The sequence below is a fragment of the Denticeps clupeoides genome, chromosome 8 (genome assembly GCF_900700375.1).
Source record: "Denticeps clupeoides chromosome 8, fDenClu1.1, whole genome shotgun sequence".
Lineage (NCBI taxonomy): Eukaryota > Metazoa > Chordata > Actinopteri > Clupeiformes > Denticipitidae > Denticeps > Denticeps clupeoides.
The window spans coordinates 7,870,347-7,889,859 of NC_041714.1; the positions used below are offsets into that span (position 1 = coordinate 7,870,347).

General features: G+C 42.3%; 1 protein-coding gene across 2 annotated transcripts in view; it reads right to left on the minus strand.

The window, feature by feature from the left end:
- Positions 1–12,920: 12,920 nt before the first annotated feature.
- The window catches only part of LOC114795750 (signal-induced proliferation-associated 1-like protein 2), an 83,082-nt gene continuing 76,489 nt past the window's right edge, over positions 12,921–19,513 (minus strand). The window contains exons 18-22 of one of the 2 annotated variants that reach the window (XM_028989352.1): positions 18,798–19,020; positions 16,469–16,615; positions 15,196–15,313; positions 14,978–15,059; positions 12,921–14,194 (exon numbers count right to left, since the gene is read on the minus strand). In XM_028989352.1, the coding sequence (XP_028845185.1) occupies positions 14,048–14,194; positions 14,978–15,059; positions 15,196–15,313; positions 16,469–16,615; positions 18,798–19,020 (717 nt within the window). In that variant the 3' untranslated portion in view covers positions 12,921–14,047. The remainder of the gene's footprint in view (positions 14,195–14,977; positions 15,060–15,195; positions 15,314–16,468; positions 16,616–18,797; positions 19,021–19,513) is intronic. The other variant, XM_028989354.1, reaches the window with a different exon arrangement.

Below are 19,513 nucleotides of genomic sequence, written 5' to 3' on the forward strand. Positions count from 1 at the left end.
AAGTCATAATTTGCATTATTTTTTATCCCAGTGTATTTAGGCACCAGTTTTTTCCATCGAGGTATTGTCTTCAGGATTGGGTTTTTTTGTTTGTTCTCAATTAACTTTGTTTTGTGGACCAGCATCCTGCTCTTTACTCACTCTCTGACAGCAGGAGTTTCCTCTCATGGTCCAAAGGTTAAGTGTTGACCTGATGACCCTAAATTTGCTGTTCTGTCTGCATTGTGCATGAAGTTCACAGGCACATTCTTTACCACAGGGGGCAGTAGGTGTGTGCACCTCGGCACTCGGGAGATGGCGTCTTCAGTTAATCAGGTCTGTACTAGATTGAATAGGCACATATGCATCACCCCTGTCTACATGAGATGGTGAGGCCCCGATTTTTATCCTGTATGAATACATTAATTCCACATTGCTCTAAAATAAATGGACAAAAATAGATCTGTCAAGAACGTGGACAATAAGGAATGCAAAAACACTCTAATCACAGACACTGTGGTTTAATAAAATAAGGTTTCCAGAGGGGCCCTAACACAGACACAAGACATGCACGAACTACAGAACAAGGACAGGACCCAGCAAGGATACATTTATACTAATTGTAACAGAAGAACACAATCAGGGTAATCAGGAAATCACAAGACAAAACACAAAACTCCGGTCTGGAATAAACGCAATGGCCGCGATTGTGACAATAACAACCTGCCCCGAAAAAGAAGAAGGCGTGAGAAAGAACTCTCAGGCGAGACAAAGACAGTAATGAGTCTAGGGGCGGCCGGACATAACAGCTGCACTGTGTACAGCGCTGCAGAAAAATAAACTTGGAAGGTGGGGGGTGGGGGGTGGTGGTCTTACAGCGTAGCAGTTGAGGTGATGCAAACGAAACATCCGGAAAGGCAGAGCTCACTGTGTCAACAGGAAAGTTGGGCCTGTAACAACGATAGGGCACAGAATGCTTGAATCAACAGAACAGCGAGAAACCAGAAGGACACACCGCCATAAAGTCCGATCTCTAAGGGATGTGCACAGGATACTGTGCTTTTTGTCTATGGTCTGACACAGAGTTTTGAATTCTGACTTTTTCACAAAGAAATCAATGCAAAGCAACGTTAGGGTTCATTTTGGTTTGCAAATTATTAGATAAAAGTAGGGATTTTTGGATGTGGGGTAGCTTGGCACATGGCTAATCCAACTTCTGCCACAAAATTGTAACTGACTGGAACACAGTCATACAACCATGACCACATGTGACGACAAACACCATGCCCAAGGCAGGGTGGCAAAAATACATAAATTAAATACATCTGTTTTTCATTTAATCTAAGACTGGAACCTTTTAGTTGGCCATTATGTATTGCAAGACAAACATGGCTGATAGTGAAAAGTGTGTCAAACAGTTCCAGACACCTCACTTATTAAATAATAATTATAATAATAATGCAATAATATGCAAATATAAAATATACATGTTACATGTAAATTAAAAATGTAAGTTTGATATGAATATTAAATGCAAATGATAGTCTTCCTATCATGCACCCGGCGCAGAACATTCGGAGCAAGTGTAGATTTCCCAGCCAGTGCTAAATAAGAAGATGTACCTGTCTGTCTACCAAGGGGTCTGTTGGTTCCTGAAATGCCCAATAAAAACCAGGTCTGAGGTCACTGATGCAGGATTTCACAGTTGTTTTAAAAGGACTTTTAGCAATTTTATCAAATTGTTTTATAAATATTATAAATATGCGCCTTCATAGGAGGGAGCACAACTTATATTTGCATTATACTTGCAAAAAAACTTTATTTATAGCTTCTAATGCATCAACGCAATCACTTGTAACTGACTTTACACTAAATTATATATTATATTATTTATAGTCAAGGTGCATTTGTCATTCCTCTCAGGAAAGCGCATTCTGTAGAGGAAAAAGGTCCTGAGTGAACAACAGATTAAAAAACGGATATATTGAAGCCTGGCAGGTCTGGCCCACACCCTGCTGAGACCGCTGTTTAAAAGCCTCAGGGCTGGTAATACGCCGGTTCCCTGGTCGGCCATTAGATTGATTTCACTCAAGGACAACTAAAGGGAGTTTGATGAGGAGCTGACAGGCGAGACGAGACCCTCAGATCTCCAGCAGAGATGAGAGGCTGGATGCCTCGCCGACTGCGCAGACGCAGTATCCAGTTCATCCAGGACACCAGCAGTGGAGCCTGTGGAGGTGGACTGGGCACTGGGCGTACCATACCCAGCTTTCAGTGGAGACAATGTTGTTCTGGAGATCTGAATGTTTCTCAGCAGGGTCTCCAAGAGGGGTTTTGGGGGGCTCTCACCATGATATCTCTTTCAGATGTGTAGAAGGGAGGGGGGGGTCAAACATTTCTGCCTAAAGAAAAACAGATCTTTGATTCCTCCTGCCTGTACAGGTCTGTATCTCTTTTGATCTCCTCCCTCTCTCTGTCACTCTGATGGCTCCAGTGAGCATTCTTCTCCGCACTTGATCAGACAGTGTGTGCTGTCAACTGGCAATACAAGTTCCCAGACTCTCTGGTGGCTCAAGCATCACTGGATTGAAATGAAGAGTGGAGTGTCTGCGATGCAGTGGGTTAGAAAGTGACAGAATAATGCAGCCGTCAAATTCGTCTAAATACTGTCTGCTCTTCAGAACCTGGAGATGTGCAGCGACTTGAACAATTCCTGATTTCATCTCCGGGGAGGTTTCCAAGCTCTGTCAAACTTTTAAAACAGTGATCACTGATTCGTCAACAGACATCACACTGCATAGCTTTTAATGTTACCATGATGTTGGGGTGCGAGGGGCTGAAAGTTGAGCCACAACCACTGAATGCACTAAAAGGAACACGAAATAAGGGACTGATAATCAAATACAAACCTGCAGCCTTTTACTTTTTACTATTAACAAAGAAAACCACATGCCTTGTATCTGAGTTTTAAAGTCATATCAGTGAGGACAAAAGAGCATGGTTTTTAGAAATCTTTACAAATACAATCTAAAAAATCATTCGATGGTCACAGAAGTGCTCAAAGCACGATGTGTAGAAGTAATTATTTATATTTTAACCTTTTTTTTTTACCTTTCCACTGGATTAAAGTCTGGACCAGGCCATTCCAACACATCAGATGCCCTCTCCATTCATGAGTCACTACAGTCATGTTCATGCTGCCTCTAGTAATAACATAGGGCTCCCATGTGATGCACAAGGGGAATTATGGGAAGAAGACAGTAGGAGGTGCACATGTGGGAAACAAGTGTCAACCCTGTACACAATAAATGAATGTGAAAAACATCCCTTTTCTTACATTTCTGCTGGCAGATCAGGTGCTGGCATGTCGGGATGAGGAATGAGGCACTGGCTAAACCTAAAACAAATTGATGAATCTGCCACACCCAATGTTTTAGCATTGCCGTAATGTGAATAAACCAAACAATTTAGCAATTTAAGCATAAATTAGACCGCTTGGTTTAAAAGAGCAAACTAGTATTTTTTAACTACTGTAATGAGGAAAAAAACACATCAAACAAACAACAGCTACAGTTCACTTTGTGGACAAGTGGACAAGTAAACTTCTGTCATACCTAATATATTAGCATTGCCTTAATGTAAATGAACCAATCGAACCTGCTCCAACCTGGTTTATTTACATTAAGTCAATGCTAAAATATTAGGTGTGACAGATTTCTTCAATATTTAAAGTTAAGCAATGTGTGAAATGCAAAGTGATGCCCTGACGCAACTTGGAACTGTTCATGTTCACATGTCTGAGCTTCCTACTGTCCTCCTCTTATAAAGTGGCAAGGAAATGTCCTAAATCTGGATTTCTTTCAAGTGCTCTTCCACTCTTCTATTCCTCTAAAAGCAATGTTGCGCTTGCGCCAAACCACAGGCCCAGACTTTTCTGGCTCTCATGAAAGCATGTGTTCTCACAGGGACTTTAAGTTTGGGAGTGACACCCCCAGGTCGTAACCCTTATTGTCAGCAGAGATTTCCATCAGCCACTAGGAAGCTATTCCTGCAGGGAGAGGATGAATTTTAATATCTTCAAACCACATATGCTCTCCAAGCTTCTATTTTAGAAGACAGCTTTCAGGGTGGATTTCTCCGCAGAGTCACCAGGTATTGAAATGCCATATTTAATTTTTCAGACAGCTTCTTATTGGATGTCATTCTCAGTGGGTAGGTTAGTCTTGAAAATCCTTGATTTGTGAAGGCACATCAGGAGGCACTTTAAAAGTTATTTGGTCACTCTCTCTTGCCTGTACAGCATTTTGGGAGCAGAAGGCTTTAGCACAGAATCAGCATTTCTCACTTCACCAACCAGCAGGCAATATTGTGCCACAGTAGCTCAGAAGCCCAGACTCCAAGCTGACCTCCCAGACATTTAACTTCCTGGATTATCCATCATGCAACCTTCTAATGCTCACCTAAATCCACACATTAACAGGATATAGCTCCGTTTACCCATTCTGATTTAAATAAGTAATAATATTACTTTACTTGCTTATTACTTGGTGCCAGAATGAATTAGTTATTCTCCTAAAAGAGAGATAACACTAGCATTTTTAAAAATGCAAGCATTAAACAGCTCAATTTATTATTGCATCTGTACAGCATTGGCAGCACCAATGTTTCAATGTTTCATTGTGCTGCCACATTAAATAATGAATCCAATTCTGATTTTTTTTGTGACTGAAAGATTCTTCTGCACGACAAGGTACTACTCTCTTGAGGTTTGTTGAGGTTTTGTCCTGTTCCTGTACTCTATCCAGTACCCTAGTTACTAGTACTCATTACTAGTTGATTGGAGTATTTACTATTATTACTGATATTACATAGATTAAATAGGTCACATAAAAAGGTCAAATTAAGAACTGAATTTCCTTCTGCCCCAAGTCTCTGAAATGCCTCAAAACATAGCTGGACACTTTTTAAATTACCAGGTCATGTTGCTAAATAGCCTGAGAGCAGCATGGTAATGACTGTATATAGAGGCGAATTGAGGCCCAATGGGCCAATGTGAGCTTTGCAACAGAAAATGCAAAAATGTTTTTGCTCAAAGCTTCATGTGAAACGTTTGTGCCCTCCTTTGATAAAGCCACAGCTGGAGATGCAACCCATTATACAAAAAGCCTCAATAGACAGCATTTTTACCTGACTTTGTAATAAGCGCAATGATTTGTCGCCCATTCACATTTATCAGTCTCCATTCAGTCCTCACAATGCATCTTTTGCATCTCCTCTGCAAAAGCCAGAGGCTTTGTGCGCTGTGTTAAGCCTGCTATTAATGCAGTCCTACAATATGCATGATCACAGTCTCTCACTGCTTTCTTCCAACTTCCTCACTGATTCCCATGCTGTAAAGGAAAAAAACATTATCCTGTTTTTTTTTTTTATTCACAACGAAAAAACTGCATTTTGCTGCTAAGATAATCCATTCATCACTTTTGTGACCCTCATATGGCCACGTATTCAGACCCAATTAGATGTACAGTGTGAACACTGACTGGGTGGTAAATACCAGTCTCTTTATGCACATACGGCACTCTAGGGCCACAGCTGCTGGTGTACAGTTGAACTGAGAATGGACGTTTCAAGAGCTGAGATTAAAGTCACATCAACAGCACTGAGGAAGTGCCAAAGGAGAAAACAAGATTTATACATGCAGAGGATGCTACTTGATGCCAGATGGGGGTTCATTTTATCATATGGGTTCCGTTAGCATGGTGTATGGGTGGAACTGGGCAGACAATGAGAGCCCCGAGTCTGTCAACAGCGTCAAGACAGCATCAGACCCATCAGATATTGCCCAGCACATGACATTATGGCCACAGGAGGTCCAGGAGGCAGCCAGCGACTGCTGACGATGCCAAGTGATGTCCACTGCTGATGTTCCTTTGAGTCAAATCCAGCCTGCAAGGAGCTTTAATGGGTCCACTGGTGTGGGTGTACTGGGTTGGTTGTTGCATTGTACCATTTTTACTGTGGTAATTAATTGGTGATTAAAAATGGAAATCTGCAGTGGAGCCATCAAACAGGAGAAATACTGTTCAGGCACTACAGGGGTACTGGGGTATTGAATCATATTCTGATTCTATACCCCAGCTTGGATTTAGTGGAATTATACTGAAGAGCTTTATGTTTGTGTGTGTGTGTTTAGACAAATTTGAACCTCTACAGCTGTGGAGCGTAAAGGTTTCTCTCTTTGTTTCACTGAGAGCTGAACTGAGGCCAGACGCCTTCCATAAAAGGACAAAAGACAAGAAGTGTCATCAGTGATGATTGAAGAAATGGGTGACATAGGTAGTTGCATCTCTCCATCACCTACTTTAAATCAGAATCAGACACCAGACAGACTATTTACTGGAATGGTGTAATTACAACAATAATAATACAGTTATAACAACAATGAGGTAAACTGAATAAATAATGTAATACATGTTAAATAAAATAATCAGAAGGGAAAAAGAGAAGTTAATGAGTGGCTGTGATTTGTGCAAATTTGAAAGCAGAGTGCAGGGCCAGCCGAAGCAAATTTGGAGACCTAGACAAGATTTTACATGGAGCCCCCTTGCAAAAGTGACATTTCACTGAACGCCACCACCCTGCTTCTGCCTCGCTTAGTCCTGTCCATTATCAGGGGTTGCGGGTAAGATGGGCTGCTGGAATGAGTGAGTCTCATTAATAATTTTATTTTTGGTTTTGTCATTACTGATTGCTCAAAGTTGTGGAGTAAAAGATTTGATACATGGCACAGACAACTCAATAAAATTATTTGGCCTATTTGGAGAGAGAGATGATTATAAGAGAATAAGAATAAGTCAGTCATCCTGTGGTAGCGAAATATGATCGAGACTTCTTGTTCTGAACAGTTGTTGTCAGTGAACAGGCTGTAAAAGTTTAGATTTTGCTAAACTGATGCTAACTATCTGGGCAACATTCTTGAATCGCAGTCAAGAGGTCATTGTTTGTGTCAAACAAATTGTGAATTAAAACATTAAAACAAAAGATGACTTACTGAGTGTAAGTGAAGTGACGCTTGGATCTCCTATGGATGGGGTCAATGAAATCTTCTGAAGATTCTGTTACAAGTAGCAGGGTAACGTGAAGATTTCCGGGATGCATTTTCATTGCTTATTGTGTTGTATTTTACCCAGATACAATACTGCCATTTTCTGATAGGACACACTGTCCATGGTCTGAGACATGTGGGGGGTTAAGTCGTGGTGGCCTGAAAGGAAACGGGTTACTACTAGGGGCAGTGGTTGGAAGTGGACCCCTAATCGGAAGGTTGCCCGTTCGAATCTCAAGCTTCCCAGGTGCCACTGAGGAGCCACAAAGCAAAGCACCGTCCCCACACACTGCTCCCCGGGCGCCTGTCATGGCTGCCCACTGCTCACAATGGTTGGTTAAAAGCAGAGGACACATTTCGTTGTGTCACCGTGTGCTGTGCTGCAGTGTTTCACAATGACAATTACTTCACTTCTTCACTTTAGTACAACTTAACATACTTTGCTAAGCAGGTAAATTCATGTTGGTTTGTTCTTTTCACATTAAGACACATTAATAATTTAAAGAATTGTTGAATGTGTGTGGCGCCCCCCTTGGATGGATGGCGCTCTTAGCATTTGCCTATGCTGCCTATGCCACGGCCTGGCCCTGGCTAAGCGTCCAGGAGTGCAAAGGTGCAACAGTGCGTGATGGGTAATGGATTGGTTTTTGAGTGCCAAAATTAACACAAATGCATGGGAAAAGGTCAAACACTAGTGCCTAGTTCAGAGAAAAGCAGAAGAAACAAAAATATGCTAAAGATGGTGTGTCTCAGTCAAGTTATTCATCTTCTTACATCGCCGTTCACTTCTAATTTGGGGGGAAGCATAATCACTGTACAATTTTCAGAAGGACCATATGTCCAAGTTTTATGATAAAACCTGTTTGTTTTAATATACAACCAATTCCCACAAATACCCACCAGTGTTGGTAGCTGTCACACAAACAGCACACACATCCCAGCTCGAGTATAGGATCTTCACAGCAGTAAGCATGACCTAAAAAATAAAAAAAAAAAGATTATTTTAGGATCAGCGTTAACATGTGAGGCACATGGGGCTTTACATTCTTCCAAGGGACAAACAACATAGACCAAGCATTTAAGGGCCAGCCACACCCCGGATGACCCTGGGTGCCCTACTCAGAGGTGCCAGGTTGAAGTGTCATTTTTAACAGTGTTCAACAAAACAAACATTTTACTCATCACTTTTTTATAATCATTCAAACACATCTCGTAATTAATCTCGAATTTATTAATCTAGACACACCATGCGGAATAAACCCATCTAATAACAAGTAAACTTCTTTAAAGCCAAATAGTTGTTCATTGGGGATACCAAATAGTATATAATACCTCAACTTGTCAATTATTTAAGCCAAATTGACAAAATATATACGTTTACTATAGTGAAAGTGAAGTGATTGTGAAACACTGCAGCACAGCACACGGTGACACCAAAATGTGTCCCCTGCTTTTAACCATCACCCTTGCTGAGCAGTGGGCAGCTATGACAGCCGCCCGGGGAGTAGGGTGTGGGGACGGTGCTTTGCTCAGTGGAACCAGGAACCTTTTGATTAAGGGTCCACTTCCTTACCCGCTAGGCCACCACCTCCCTCCCCACAACCATGGCAGAATAAACTAAAAACACTAATAATACATATGTTATTTTATGCTTTTTTCTCCTGTTGATGGTTTTCTTGACCTTCTTTCATCTGTTTACTGTATTTTGTATAATGGGCTTTTGTTGCTCTGGACTGATATTTGTTGGCAGTAGCATTAAAGCCTAATTCTGAATCATTATGGAGGAAAAACAAGAAAAATCGCAATCTGTTGCTCCTCTGACCTTTTGTTGTCCAAACTCCTACACACACTGAACTTTGTGATGAAGCTCTGCTGACTGAATACTGTGTGTGTGAGAGATTTATTCATTTATTCCAGTCTCCCTCAGCCAACAAGCGTCTTTCTACCCAAAGTCTACACACTGAAAACAAATAAATAAATGATATACACACACACACACACAACCTTCAGCTCCTGCCAGCAGATTGCACGTCAGAACAATCAATGCACCCTCCAAAGGTCCTTGGCAAGAAAGATGCACTTGGCTGTTCTGCACCCGAGGTGTTGACTGCCGCTGGTGCCGGTCGATTGCGGATCGATCTCTCTCCTTCTCTCAGAGGCCCGCGAAGAACCTCTTGGCAAACAATGATGAGTTCTTGGCCAAAAATAATTTATATCAGAAGTGTCTCTGCAACATTTTTTTTTTTTTTGTATATTTTTACATGCATGGATCACATGAAATCAATGTCTATGGTAGTGTCTGCCGTTGAGCTCAGTATCCATCTTGCATATTCACTGAAAATCCTACCAGGACCATTAAGAGTGTTCTGTCACTGGCGTGTAATGGTATGCTGAAGTTTGAATGTTTGTACACTGCTCACAAACTGGTGAAACCCTTTTGACCCCTGCACCACCCAAAGGACTTTCAAGGGGAATCAGAACCAGGCCATAGAGCAATGGAAGAAGGTTTTCAGAGCTTGTGAATAGGCATGTGTGTGTAATTTCTATGTGCATTATGGGTAATCTTCTGCTGGCTCTGAATTCATGTGAATGTTGCTGTAGACCTCCTACAGTCTTTCATGGAAATGGTATAGTACTCCTTTTCAGCAGGATAATGTTGTCTGGCACAAAAAATGGTCGAAGAATGGTTTGAAGAACACAACTTGTCAGAGATGTTGACTTGAACAGACTTCATTTTGTTAAGTTTGTCCAGAGGGGGTTACAAAATCACCCAAAAAAGGTACGGTCCCCACCTTAAGTGTTGCCTGTACCAGCATCTGGAGATCAGTCATGATGAAGAGTCACGGCTCAGATGTGAAGTTGCTGCTTTAACCGCATTCCTCCTCCTCCTCCAGGCTGCCCTGGGAAACAGGAAATTCAGCAACAGTTGTGACTTTCCCACAATGAAGGCTCCATCTGCCGAGGTGGCACTGCCAGCCACATGCAAACAAGATTAAGTCTCCCAGGCAAGCCTTGTCTGATGCCTGTCCACCCGCCTGTGTTTTGTCAACCACAGCCGGTGTGTGTGTGAAGCTGCTGCCGGCCTGGACCGAAGGGACGGCCCAGTCGGAGCAGGCTGGTCAGCAGACTATCCCCACAGATAGTGCACTGTCAGAGAAAGCAGACGGTGAAATGAAGCTATAGTGGGTTTTCAAATGGCAGCACTAATTTTCAACCACTTCAAATGTCCTAAAGCCAATCCCGTAGCCTTGTGTTGCCTAGAGTTTTTAATCTAGTCATAAATCTGAAGACCTGCAATGAAGAAGCTTGTGTGCAATTTCACTAAAATTATATGTCATTTACCATGAAAAGACGCCAGTTAGAGGGGCACAAGTCAATTAGAGGTGTCATGGCACAAGTGAGACAAGGGTTAAAAGACCCTTTGAGGCAAAAAAGGTGGAGGATCCACACTCAGATAAGTTCCAAAACGCTTCCTTAACCACTAGGCCACCACTGGCCACCAGAACTTACACTCAGGCCATAACCATAAGAAAACAAGATAAACAAGATTAGTTATGAGCTTACAAAAATTAAACCAAAAGCTCATTTGTTTAAGGGTACTGACAGGCAAGTTCTACAAATGCTTAGGCTTGGTAGGTGCTAGTAGCCTAGTGGATAACCCTCACCTATGAACCAGAAGCCCACAGTGTCACAGGTTCAGACCCTAGTTACTTCCATTGTGTCCTTAAGCAAGACACTTAACCCTGAGCATCTCCAGTGGGACTGTCCCTGTAACTACTGATTGTAAGTCACTCTAGATGAGGTGGGCCCACACGCCCCAGCCACAGACTGTTTTCCCTCATTCCATCTAAGAAATGGAGGAACCTCAGGAACAGATTCTTCCTCACCACCATCGGAATACTGAATTCTAGACCCTGTCCTTATCCCCCCAGCCATGGACATCACTCTTTTTCCTGTCTATAACTGAATTACTTTGCCACAGCTCTTATCCTGCATAATGCCCAGAACGTTATGCTCCTCTGCACTTTTGTATACTGTTGTCTTCTGGTTGGACGCTCAATAGCATTTCATTATACTTTTATTATGGGCAATGACAGAGTTAAACATAATCTAATGTAATTAATTTTTTCTATATTCTGATTCTATAATACAAATGTGATAATCTTTGTTTGGTGTTGTTTCAGTACTTTAGAAAGGCAAGCTGCATATGTGAATGTGAACACACATGCACACACAAATTTGACCCCTCATTCACTCGCTGTAGGTCGTATCCTGTCACTCATATTTGATCACTGCCAGTGGGAGCTCTCAGAGTCACGACTGGGACTCTGTCACTACAGGGAAATGTCTGGTGCAGATAAGATCGGAAGTGAGGTCTACAGCAGCAATGTGGACATGAGAATGTGCATTTTCTGGTGATCAAAGTCTTCTGTTAAACCTCTCCACACATCCAGAAAGCTCCTTTTATCCCGCAGACTCACACCATGCCCCACCCAAGACAAACAGTGCAGCTAAAGTATGTAAGAAACCCCAAATAGACTCTGATGTCATAATGCCAGCCGTTCACTGATCTGTTCATCACAAGGGTCATGGTCTTCAGAAGAATTAAAGTGATGTGTTAGAAATTTTATCCTGTTCAGCAGGCATCTTCCATCTCACATGTTCCCGAACCGTTTTTAAAAATAAACTGTGGCTGGTTGCGGGTCTATTTGCGCCTATAGAATTAAGTTGACCGCAGTATGTGACCATAACACAGCAGTGGCTCCACGGTTCACCTCATTTTGCAGTTTGGTGAACCTGAAGACCAAAACCCAAGCACATCATGGGCAAATTAGGGTTTTAGTGACACTAGCTGGTGTCTCTAAAACCAGCTTAGAGACCTCAACCACTCGCCAATACAGTCACTCATGTCCTCTCTGCACGATTGCTCATCTAGCAGCCACATGTTCCGAATGGGAACATATTGACATCGTCCTATTAAACAGTTAACCCCCCTTCTTCACCAGGACTGGGAGTGCAGCAATTTTCTTATTAAGCTTCTTCCACATGTGTTCCCTCTTGAAATTCCATGTTTTTTTTCCCCTTCATACCACTTCAATAGAGCCAGAGTCGAGGAATCTGTCACAGAGACATTTACAACGGACGCGAGCGAGTCGACGTTCTTGCCAGCTGCCGTGTTCCGAGCGCAGGAGCGACTGTTTCCCCGCAGCAGCTGCTGTAATGAGCTGCTGGGACGCTGGTAATTGAATCATGTGTATTTAAGCTGGAGCTGCTGCTGCACATCTGTGTGAAATCTGGATAAAATTCATTACCGGCACCGCAGTTGTTACTATAGCCTGGAACAATTTAGATGTGATGCGGGAGGAGATCTTTTCTCCAGCAAAACAACATTTTGAAGTAGCTGCAGACCCTCGGTCAGAAGGGTCCAGGAGGTGAGCACTGGCTCAGTGCCGGTGTATTCCAGATTTTTTGCATCCATTCGATTAAAACAGTTTCTGAAGGATCTCTCATGGGCGCTAAATTGAATAGGCTGCATCCATGGCAACAAGACCCATGGCAACCACATTTCCAACACAGCCGGTGATCTGAGGAAATGGCTGCATCATCACAAAGCCAGGCGAGGTATGAATAGGGGGCCATTTGACCCGATTAAATTTTTTTTCTAAAATTGAAAAACGCTCATATTTTACATACTACATTTATTTTAAAAAAGAAAACAATTTACAGAGAAGACATTTAAAAAGCTTACAAACATCAAACTGTATTCTAGCAGCATCCAAATGTTGGAACGAAGAGAAAACAACAACAACAAAAAAAAGACATGTCTTCTTTTTTTGTAATGTAGCCCACATTACATCCCAAACAGAGCTTCGCCTCTTCTCTTAGTGCAGAAATAAAAACAAAAAGAAAATATTCTTAATAAAATAAACACTTTTTTCCGCTTAAATAATGCTGTTAAATACAAGACACTTCATTTGGTGCTTCTGTACAGATAAACACATTTTGGCATTGTGAGTGCGACTCGCTGACTGCCCTTGTTCCAAAGGAATAAAAAAAAAAAAAAAAAAAAAGAACAACTGCATAAGACCAGATTCCTGACCAACTAGACACACAGTGGACAAGGCATGTGTTCAAAAGACAGAGACAAAAAGACTACAGTCCATACGCCGTCTGGAATTTTTAGGCACAGGCTCTGCTCAGGAAAAATAGAATGCATGGCGACGTTTGCCTCAAAACCGCTCTGCTACTAACGTGACTTTTTTTATTGCTGACATGGTGACAGTGGACAGAAATAACACTGAGTGAGTTCATATATATATATATTCCAAATATATATTTATGAAATTCCGGCTACAGAGAGAACCTTTTAGCCTTTTAACATCAATGTCACTGTCAATATGGGGTCACGGGGGCAGGGCTCAAACCAGAGTGTTTGATGATGATATGAAGAATGAAGCATCCAGTAAAGGTAGGTGATGAGTTACATTCATTTTCCTTAATGTACTGGATCCTCAGACCAACCACAGCCACTGAGAATGCATGTAACCGTGTATTTCATGGTGCCAGACCGGGTAAATGGAGAGGGTTGTATCTGGAAGGGCACAAACTTTTGCTAAATCCATTATGTGGCCAACCAGATTGGTTGGTCCGCTGTGGCAACCCCTGACGGGAGCAGCCAAACGGAGATGACGTCTGGATCCTCAGACCCGGCTGAGTACCACGTCATCACGTGCAGAATGTTCCTGTTGCTTGACTGGCCACTCTCATTGCCTGTGTTCAGAGCGGAGCCCGCTGATACATTCCCAAAGTCAAGCAGGAGGAAGTCCTGTTCTCTACTGGCCCATAGGGCAAACGCAGGTTCCATCAAGAGTCTTCGGCGTTAGAGATGAGTGTTGGGGTCTAGACATGGGGTGGAGGGACAGGGCTTCTGTTGACAGGGCTCTCTGGGGTGGGAACAGATGCTTAGGGCTTCTTGTCAATGGTGTGCAGGAACCATTCTGTGAACTTCCGGAGCTGTGCGGCAGCACTCTGGCTCTCCTCCTGCAGCCGAATGTTGTCCTGCCTCAGGTGCTGCACCTCCACTTGCAGAATTGCCTTGTCCTCTTTCTCCTGGGGAGATTTATATAGTTTATTCAAATTATTATAAATTTAGTATCGTACAAAAGTAAGTACATGCCTCACATTTTTGTAAAAATGTTATGATATCTCTTCACTGAAGAAGTGATACTTTGATACAATGTAAAGTATAACGGTGTAAATTGGTTGCTGCTGGCAACAAATGTTCAAATTATGCCCAATTACATACTAGGGGTTGGAATCCCAATGTATATGACAAAAATGAAATCAGCAAAGTTATCTATAATATAAACAGAATATTTCTGTAACAACAATGAAAGCAAAAAACTAAATAATTATAGTTAACCATAAATGACTTGTTACAGCGTTGTGGTAATCAAGTTAACATGGCAGTAAGCAATGACAGATGAATCCAAAACAAAGCAATTCGGTAAGGAGCCTTTCATCATCTCAGACGTGAGTGAATGCCTCCTCGCCTTTGTAAAGAACCTTCCAGTCATCGGAAAGCAGGAGAAAAGGAAATTAAATTAGGCCAACAATGTGGCATTTCAGAGCTGAAGGGTGCCCATTATCCAGGCTTTTAGAGCTCTGTTTGGCCGCCATTTCCTTTTCCCCATTTCCTCTAGAAACATGACAATTGTGCACTGCGTTGTGACGCACTTCCTACAATTCAAGCACAATGGCCGACACATGTCCACCTGTGCATAATGGAGTGAGCTCTTGACTGGCAGGCGTTCATGGGATAAACGCTAACGCTGGCAAAACATCACAGGGCTGAGAGAGAGAGAGAGAGAGAGAGAGAGAGAGAAAACACACCTTTCTCAAGTCGTGCTGCAGCTGCCGCAGGATCACCTCAAGCTGGTTGACTTTGCCCGTCAGGGTGGCGGAAGACGGGTCCCTTTGAGGAAAAAAAAAAACACACACACACACACACACACACACACACACACACACACACACACACGGTGGACCGATGAGAAAATGAACCCCTCCCGCATCTGGGTCAAGTGGTTCACTGGCAGGCAGAGACGTACCCAGAGTCCAGCGCGGCACCCTGCGCAGCCACCACTCGTCTGCTCAGCTCCTCGGAGATCTGCAGGGCCTCTGCCCTCTGCAAGTCAGTCATGGTGCAGAACGAGGCCACGCGCTGGTCTAGAGGACAGAACCGATTTTACATGCGGTCGACATTTTTAAAGTCATCATTCTGGGAGCTCTGTTTTGGTAGCCTTGCCAGAAACATTCAGTATCCCTGACGTGGTGATTTCTGCATAAATGGTTTAAAAAGGATGTAATCATAACATTTGTCATTCTGTATGCTCGTTTGATTAAACAAAAGCGATAAGCTGAGATAGGAAGTTCCTAATCTGCACATTAAGAGGACATCAGTCCAATCTGAAGAGCTTCTATGTGTGTAAAATTTAATTTAAATATCAGAGTGCAGCAATGATCATGCTGTGACGTTTTCTACTCTGTTTATAATGAAGGATCCTAGAATAGATTCCTGATAGTCACACTGATGGATAGACCGTGTGTACAATTCACTTTCTTTTACTGTAATGTTAGAAACACAATATGTGGCCTATATTGCTTGTGCTGAATTGGTAGCATCCAAATTACAAAATACAGATAATTATTGATGAATCAATCAAAAAATCTATTACAAATATTATGAAAGTAGGGGGGCATAAAAAGCCATGCATTTGATGGAAATTCCTTGTTGGTGGACAAGTCATCTCCAGGAACACCATGCATAAAGTGTGGGCATCCCAAAACATACTTCGCAAATAAGTCCCAGCAATTAGCTTAAAATACTTAAACTGAAGACCATAAATTATGAATAATAAAATATATCCTTATTATTTATTTCATGCTTATTATTACTTCTCGGGCAGTGTTTTAATTTTTCAGATAGTCTTTTTGTGCATGAGGGTTACCTATAGGAAGCGAATGAAGGATCTTTTACACGTAGATGTATTTAAAGGACACTGCCCAAGAAGTATCCACTGGGGTCAAAGCTTTCAGATGCAAAGCATATACAGGAAAAGGGCGTAATTACCCACAACTGGTGACTGAGTGCTTAATTGCAGGAGGCAATAAGGAGGGCCCTCCTCTTAAGTGGCGTCATGCTGGGTTTATGGTGTGAAAATGGCTGTGTTTTCAAGGCCCAAAAGTAGAGCAGCGATGCTTTTAAAAGCAAAGCTTTCTCTAAGATATTACACACACACATACATACATGCACACACACTCGGCTTGGTGCAAAGAAACCACACAGAAAAGATCATAAAGGTGATTTCTAAAACAACCCACCGAAAGCCTGTGTGCCTTCAAATGCCCGGGCAGCATCAACAAGGTGAGACCAGTCTAGGTCAGTGACCGCATCAGGAAGAGGCATGAGGCCTGGGTCAGTGAACTTGGCCCTGTCGGCCAGGGAGCCGTCCGAAAACCAGAAGTCATCTGCACAGAGAAAGAAAAAACTGGTTAACAGCATAAAAAAATTGTGGTTAGGAGGTCAAGAAGCAAAGTGGACTCACAGATGTGCATTTATGAAAACTGCACAGCAAATGTGTCATCTCTGCTAAAAACATACAAACAGAGAAACTCTACTTCCATGTCTCAACACTGAACACTACTTCCATGTCTCAACACTGAACTCTACTTCCATGTCTCAACTCTAAAAGGGTAAATGGTGACTCTAGGCTGAGAGAGTCCAGTGACAAAAATGGCACGTTTTAGTGGGGCTATATAAGATGTGGGTGGTGTTTGCAAATGTCAATAATGACAACATTTATTAATTACTTGCACTGGCTAAAATCAAACAGCATGTCATAAATTCACTTCAACAACTGACCCCATACAATGCTAACAGACAGACAGACAAAGTCAATAATGGGAGACAGACAAAACACATTACAACAGACAGACAATCAGTGCATTCACTAAATATCCACCCATATTCAGCTCCTCTCCTCTGTCAGTGTACATTAACCTGTATTGGCTAATCCATATTCAGATGGCGCTCTTACTGAAGCAGGCGGGAGGTGACAGGTGTCTCCTTCACACAGAGCGAGGGGACGGCGTAGCATACGACAAACTGCTTCTCCAGCCTTTAATTAATGAGTGGATGCGGCAGGAGCGACGCTAGTGATGCTAATGCACGGCACCTTTTATTCCTTACCGCTGCTGGAGATGGACACTAATGAAGCTGTGAATTCAGTATCTGTGACAGAATCAGCAGGGGGAAAAAAAATGCCTAAAAGCCACAAATCACCGGAAATTAAAGCAGATGGTACCTCGCCATACCACCTCAACAAATAAATATTCTTCCCGCATCTGATGTACATATCATAGAAGACAAAACATTCAGAATTTACACATTTCTTTCCTAAAGATTGTCCTCCCGTGGCCAGAATAGCAGGCGCGCTGACGGTCCGGCCCATCAGAATTTATGGAACTTTACTGATTTATTAATTGATCTCAGAATAACCAAAACAGCTCTGTTTACACTCTGAATACACTTTTAGCAAAAGTTTAAATATTTTTTAAAATAATTTTAGTTTAATAATATTTTTATAGCACACACCGAAAAGAAGCTGACATGCATTGTAAAAGCTTAATGCTTCAGACTTCATACATAACTGCTCGAGTTTGTGCATGAGTCTCAGTTTTCCATCAAGTGTTAAATGGGAAAAACAGAGCACAATTTATATCCATATATCAGAACAACAGCCATGTGATAGGTTGTCATTACACCAATGAAGAGGAGGCACAGGTGCTTGGACGAAAAAACAGTTTATATAAACTGGACAAACAAACATATAGGGCTCTACTTTGGGAAATGGGAAGAGGAAATGGGTACTCAAATACATCTCAAATACAATATGGAGGAAGTGGACCCGTAATCAGAAGGTTCGAATCCCGAATCGTCAAGGTGCCACTGAGCAAAACACCGTCCCCACACACTGCTCCCCGGGCACCTGTCATGGCTGCTCATTGCTCACCAAGGGTGATGGTTAAAAGCAGAGGACACATTTAGTTGTGTCATCGTGTGTTGTGCTGTGTTTCACAATGACAATCACTTCACTTTCACAAAACACATAAAATCCATAACGCTCACTCACACCACAAACACAGTGACAATGACAGAACATCAAGAGTGGACCACACTGGTGCAGGCCCTCCCTTAAAGGAGAGAAAACAGGTGCAGAGAATAGGGAAGGGGCGTGGCCTGCACTCAGTGCCCCGGGACCAGCATTCATGCCCAGCTCACACTGGATTGTTACATAGGTATTTCACTGCCTGAACACACATTCATGCTGAACCTTATAATTATTCAAATTGATCATTGAGATCATCAATATAGTATAAATTATATTATAATATGAAAATGTTTTACTTGGTGGTTTTATACACAGAATATATGATGATATAATATGAAATAATATTTATGCCTCAACAAAAATACATAAGAATTGAAAAAGTTGGAACTCTATTCTACAGAATATCAATATAGTGACTATATTAACACCATTAACAAAAAGCATGTGATGCAGAGATACATTTGTCCTTACTAACAAACTAAGATGAAAGGCAGAAGCACATGTGGACAGGCTGAGGGACAGCGGCCAGCTGGACTTACTCCTGAGGTTGGAGGCCGGATGGCTGAGACCCATGCGAGGGGGCAGGGTGCTGTGATAGGGCGGTGTGGAGCTGAAGAGGATGTCGCTGGGCAATGCCTGGTCCAGCATTGAGCTACGGGAGCTGCCGTATGACGAGCCCTTCCTGTTGCTGCTGCATACGCTTTCGTCTGACAGGGTGCGGTAGAGTGAGCGCCGAGGGGACGGGCTGCCGGCTGTGGACATCTGAGGGGAAATGGGGAGAAAGAGAGAGAGAGAGAGAGAGAGAGAGAGAGAGGGAAATAATATGTGCAGACAAACAGATGCCCAGTCTTAATATGTGGTGTAAGGAACACATGCTTTCTCTCAAGAGAATCCCCCTACACACACTTGCTTCATTAACTATTGTGTGTTTGTGTGTGTGTGCTGTCAACATTAATGCAGGCGTCATCACTTCTCTTCAGTTTCAGTACTCGCAACTAAAAGAACATGCACTGAACTTACGGCAGGATGTTGGGACCATTTTCTATGATTAACTGGTTTAACAGATGCTTTCTAGATTAATACTGACACCACTGAGAACACACATATTCCTTTTTTAGAGGGGATCTGACAAATTTATTTTCATAAAATTGATGGCATTTTTAAATGTTTCAAAAATGCATGTGCTTAGTTTAGCTGGGCTGGTTTTAAGAGATTTACGAGGGGGGAAAAAACTCACAGGAAATCAAAACTTTGG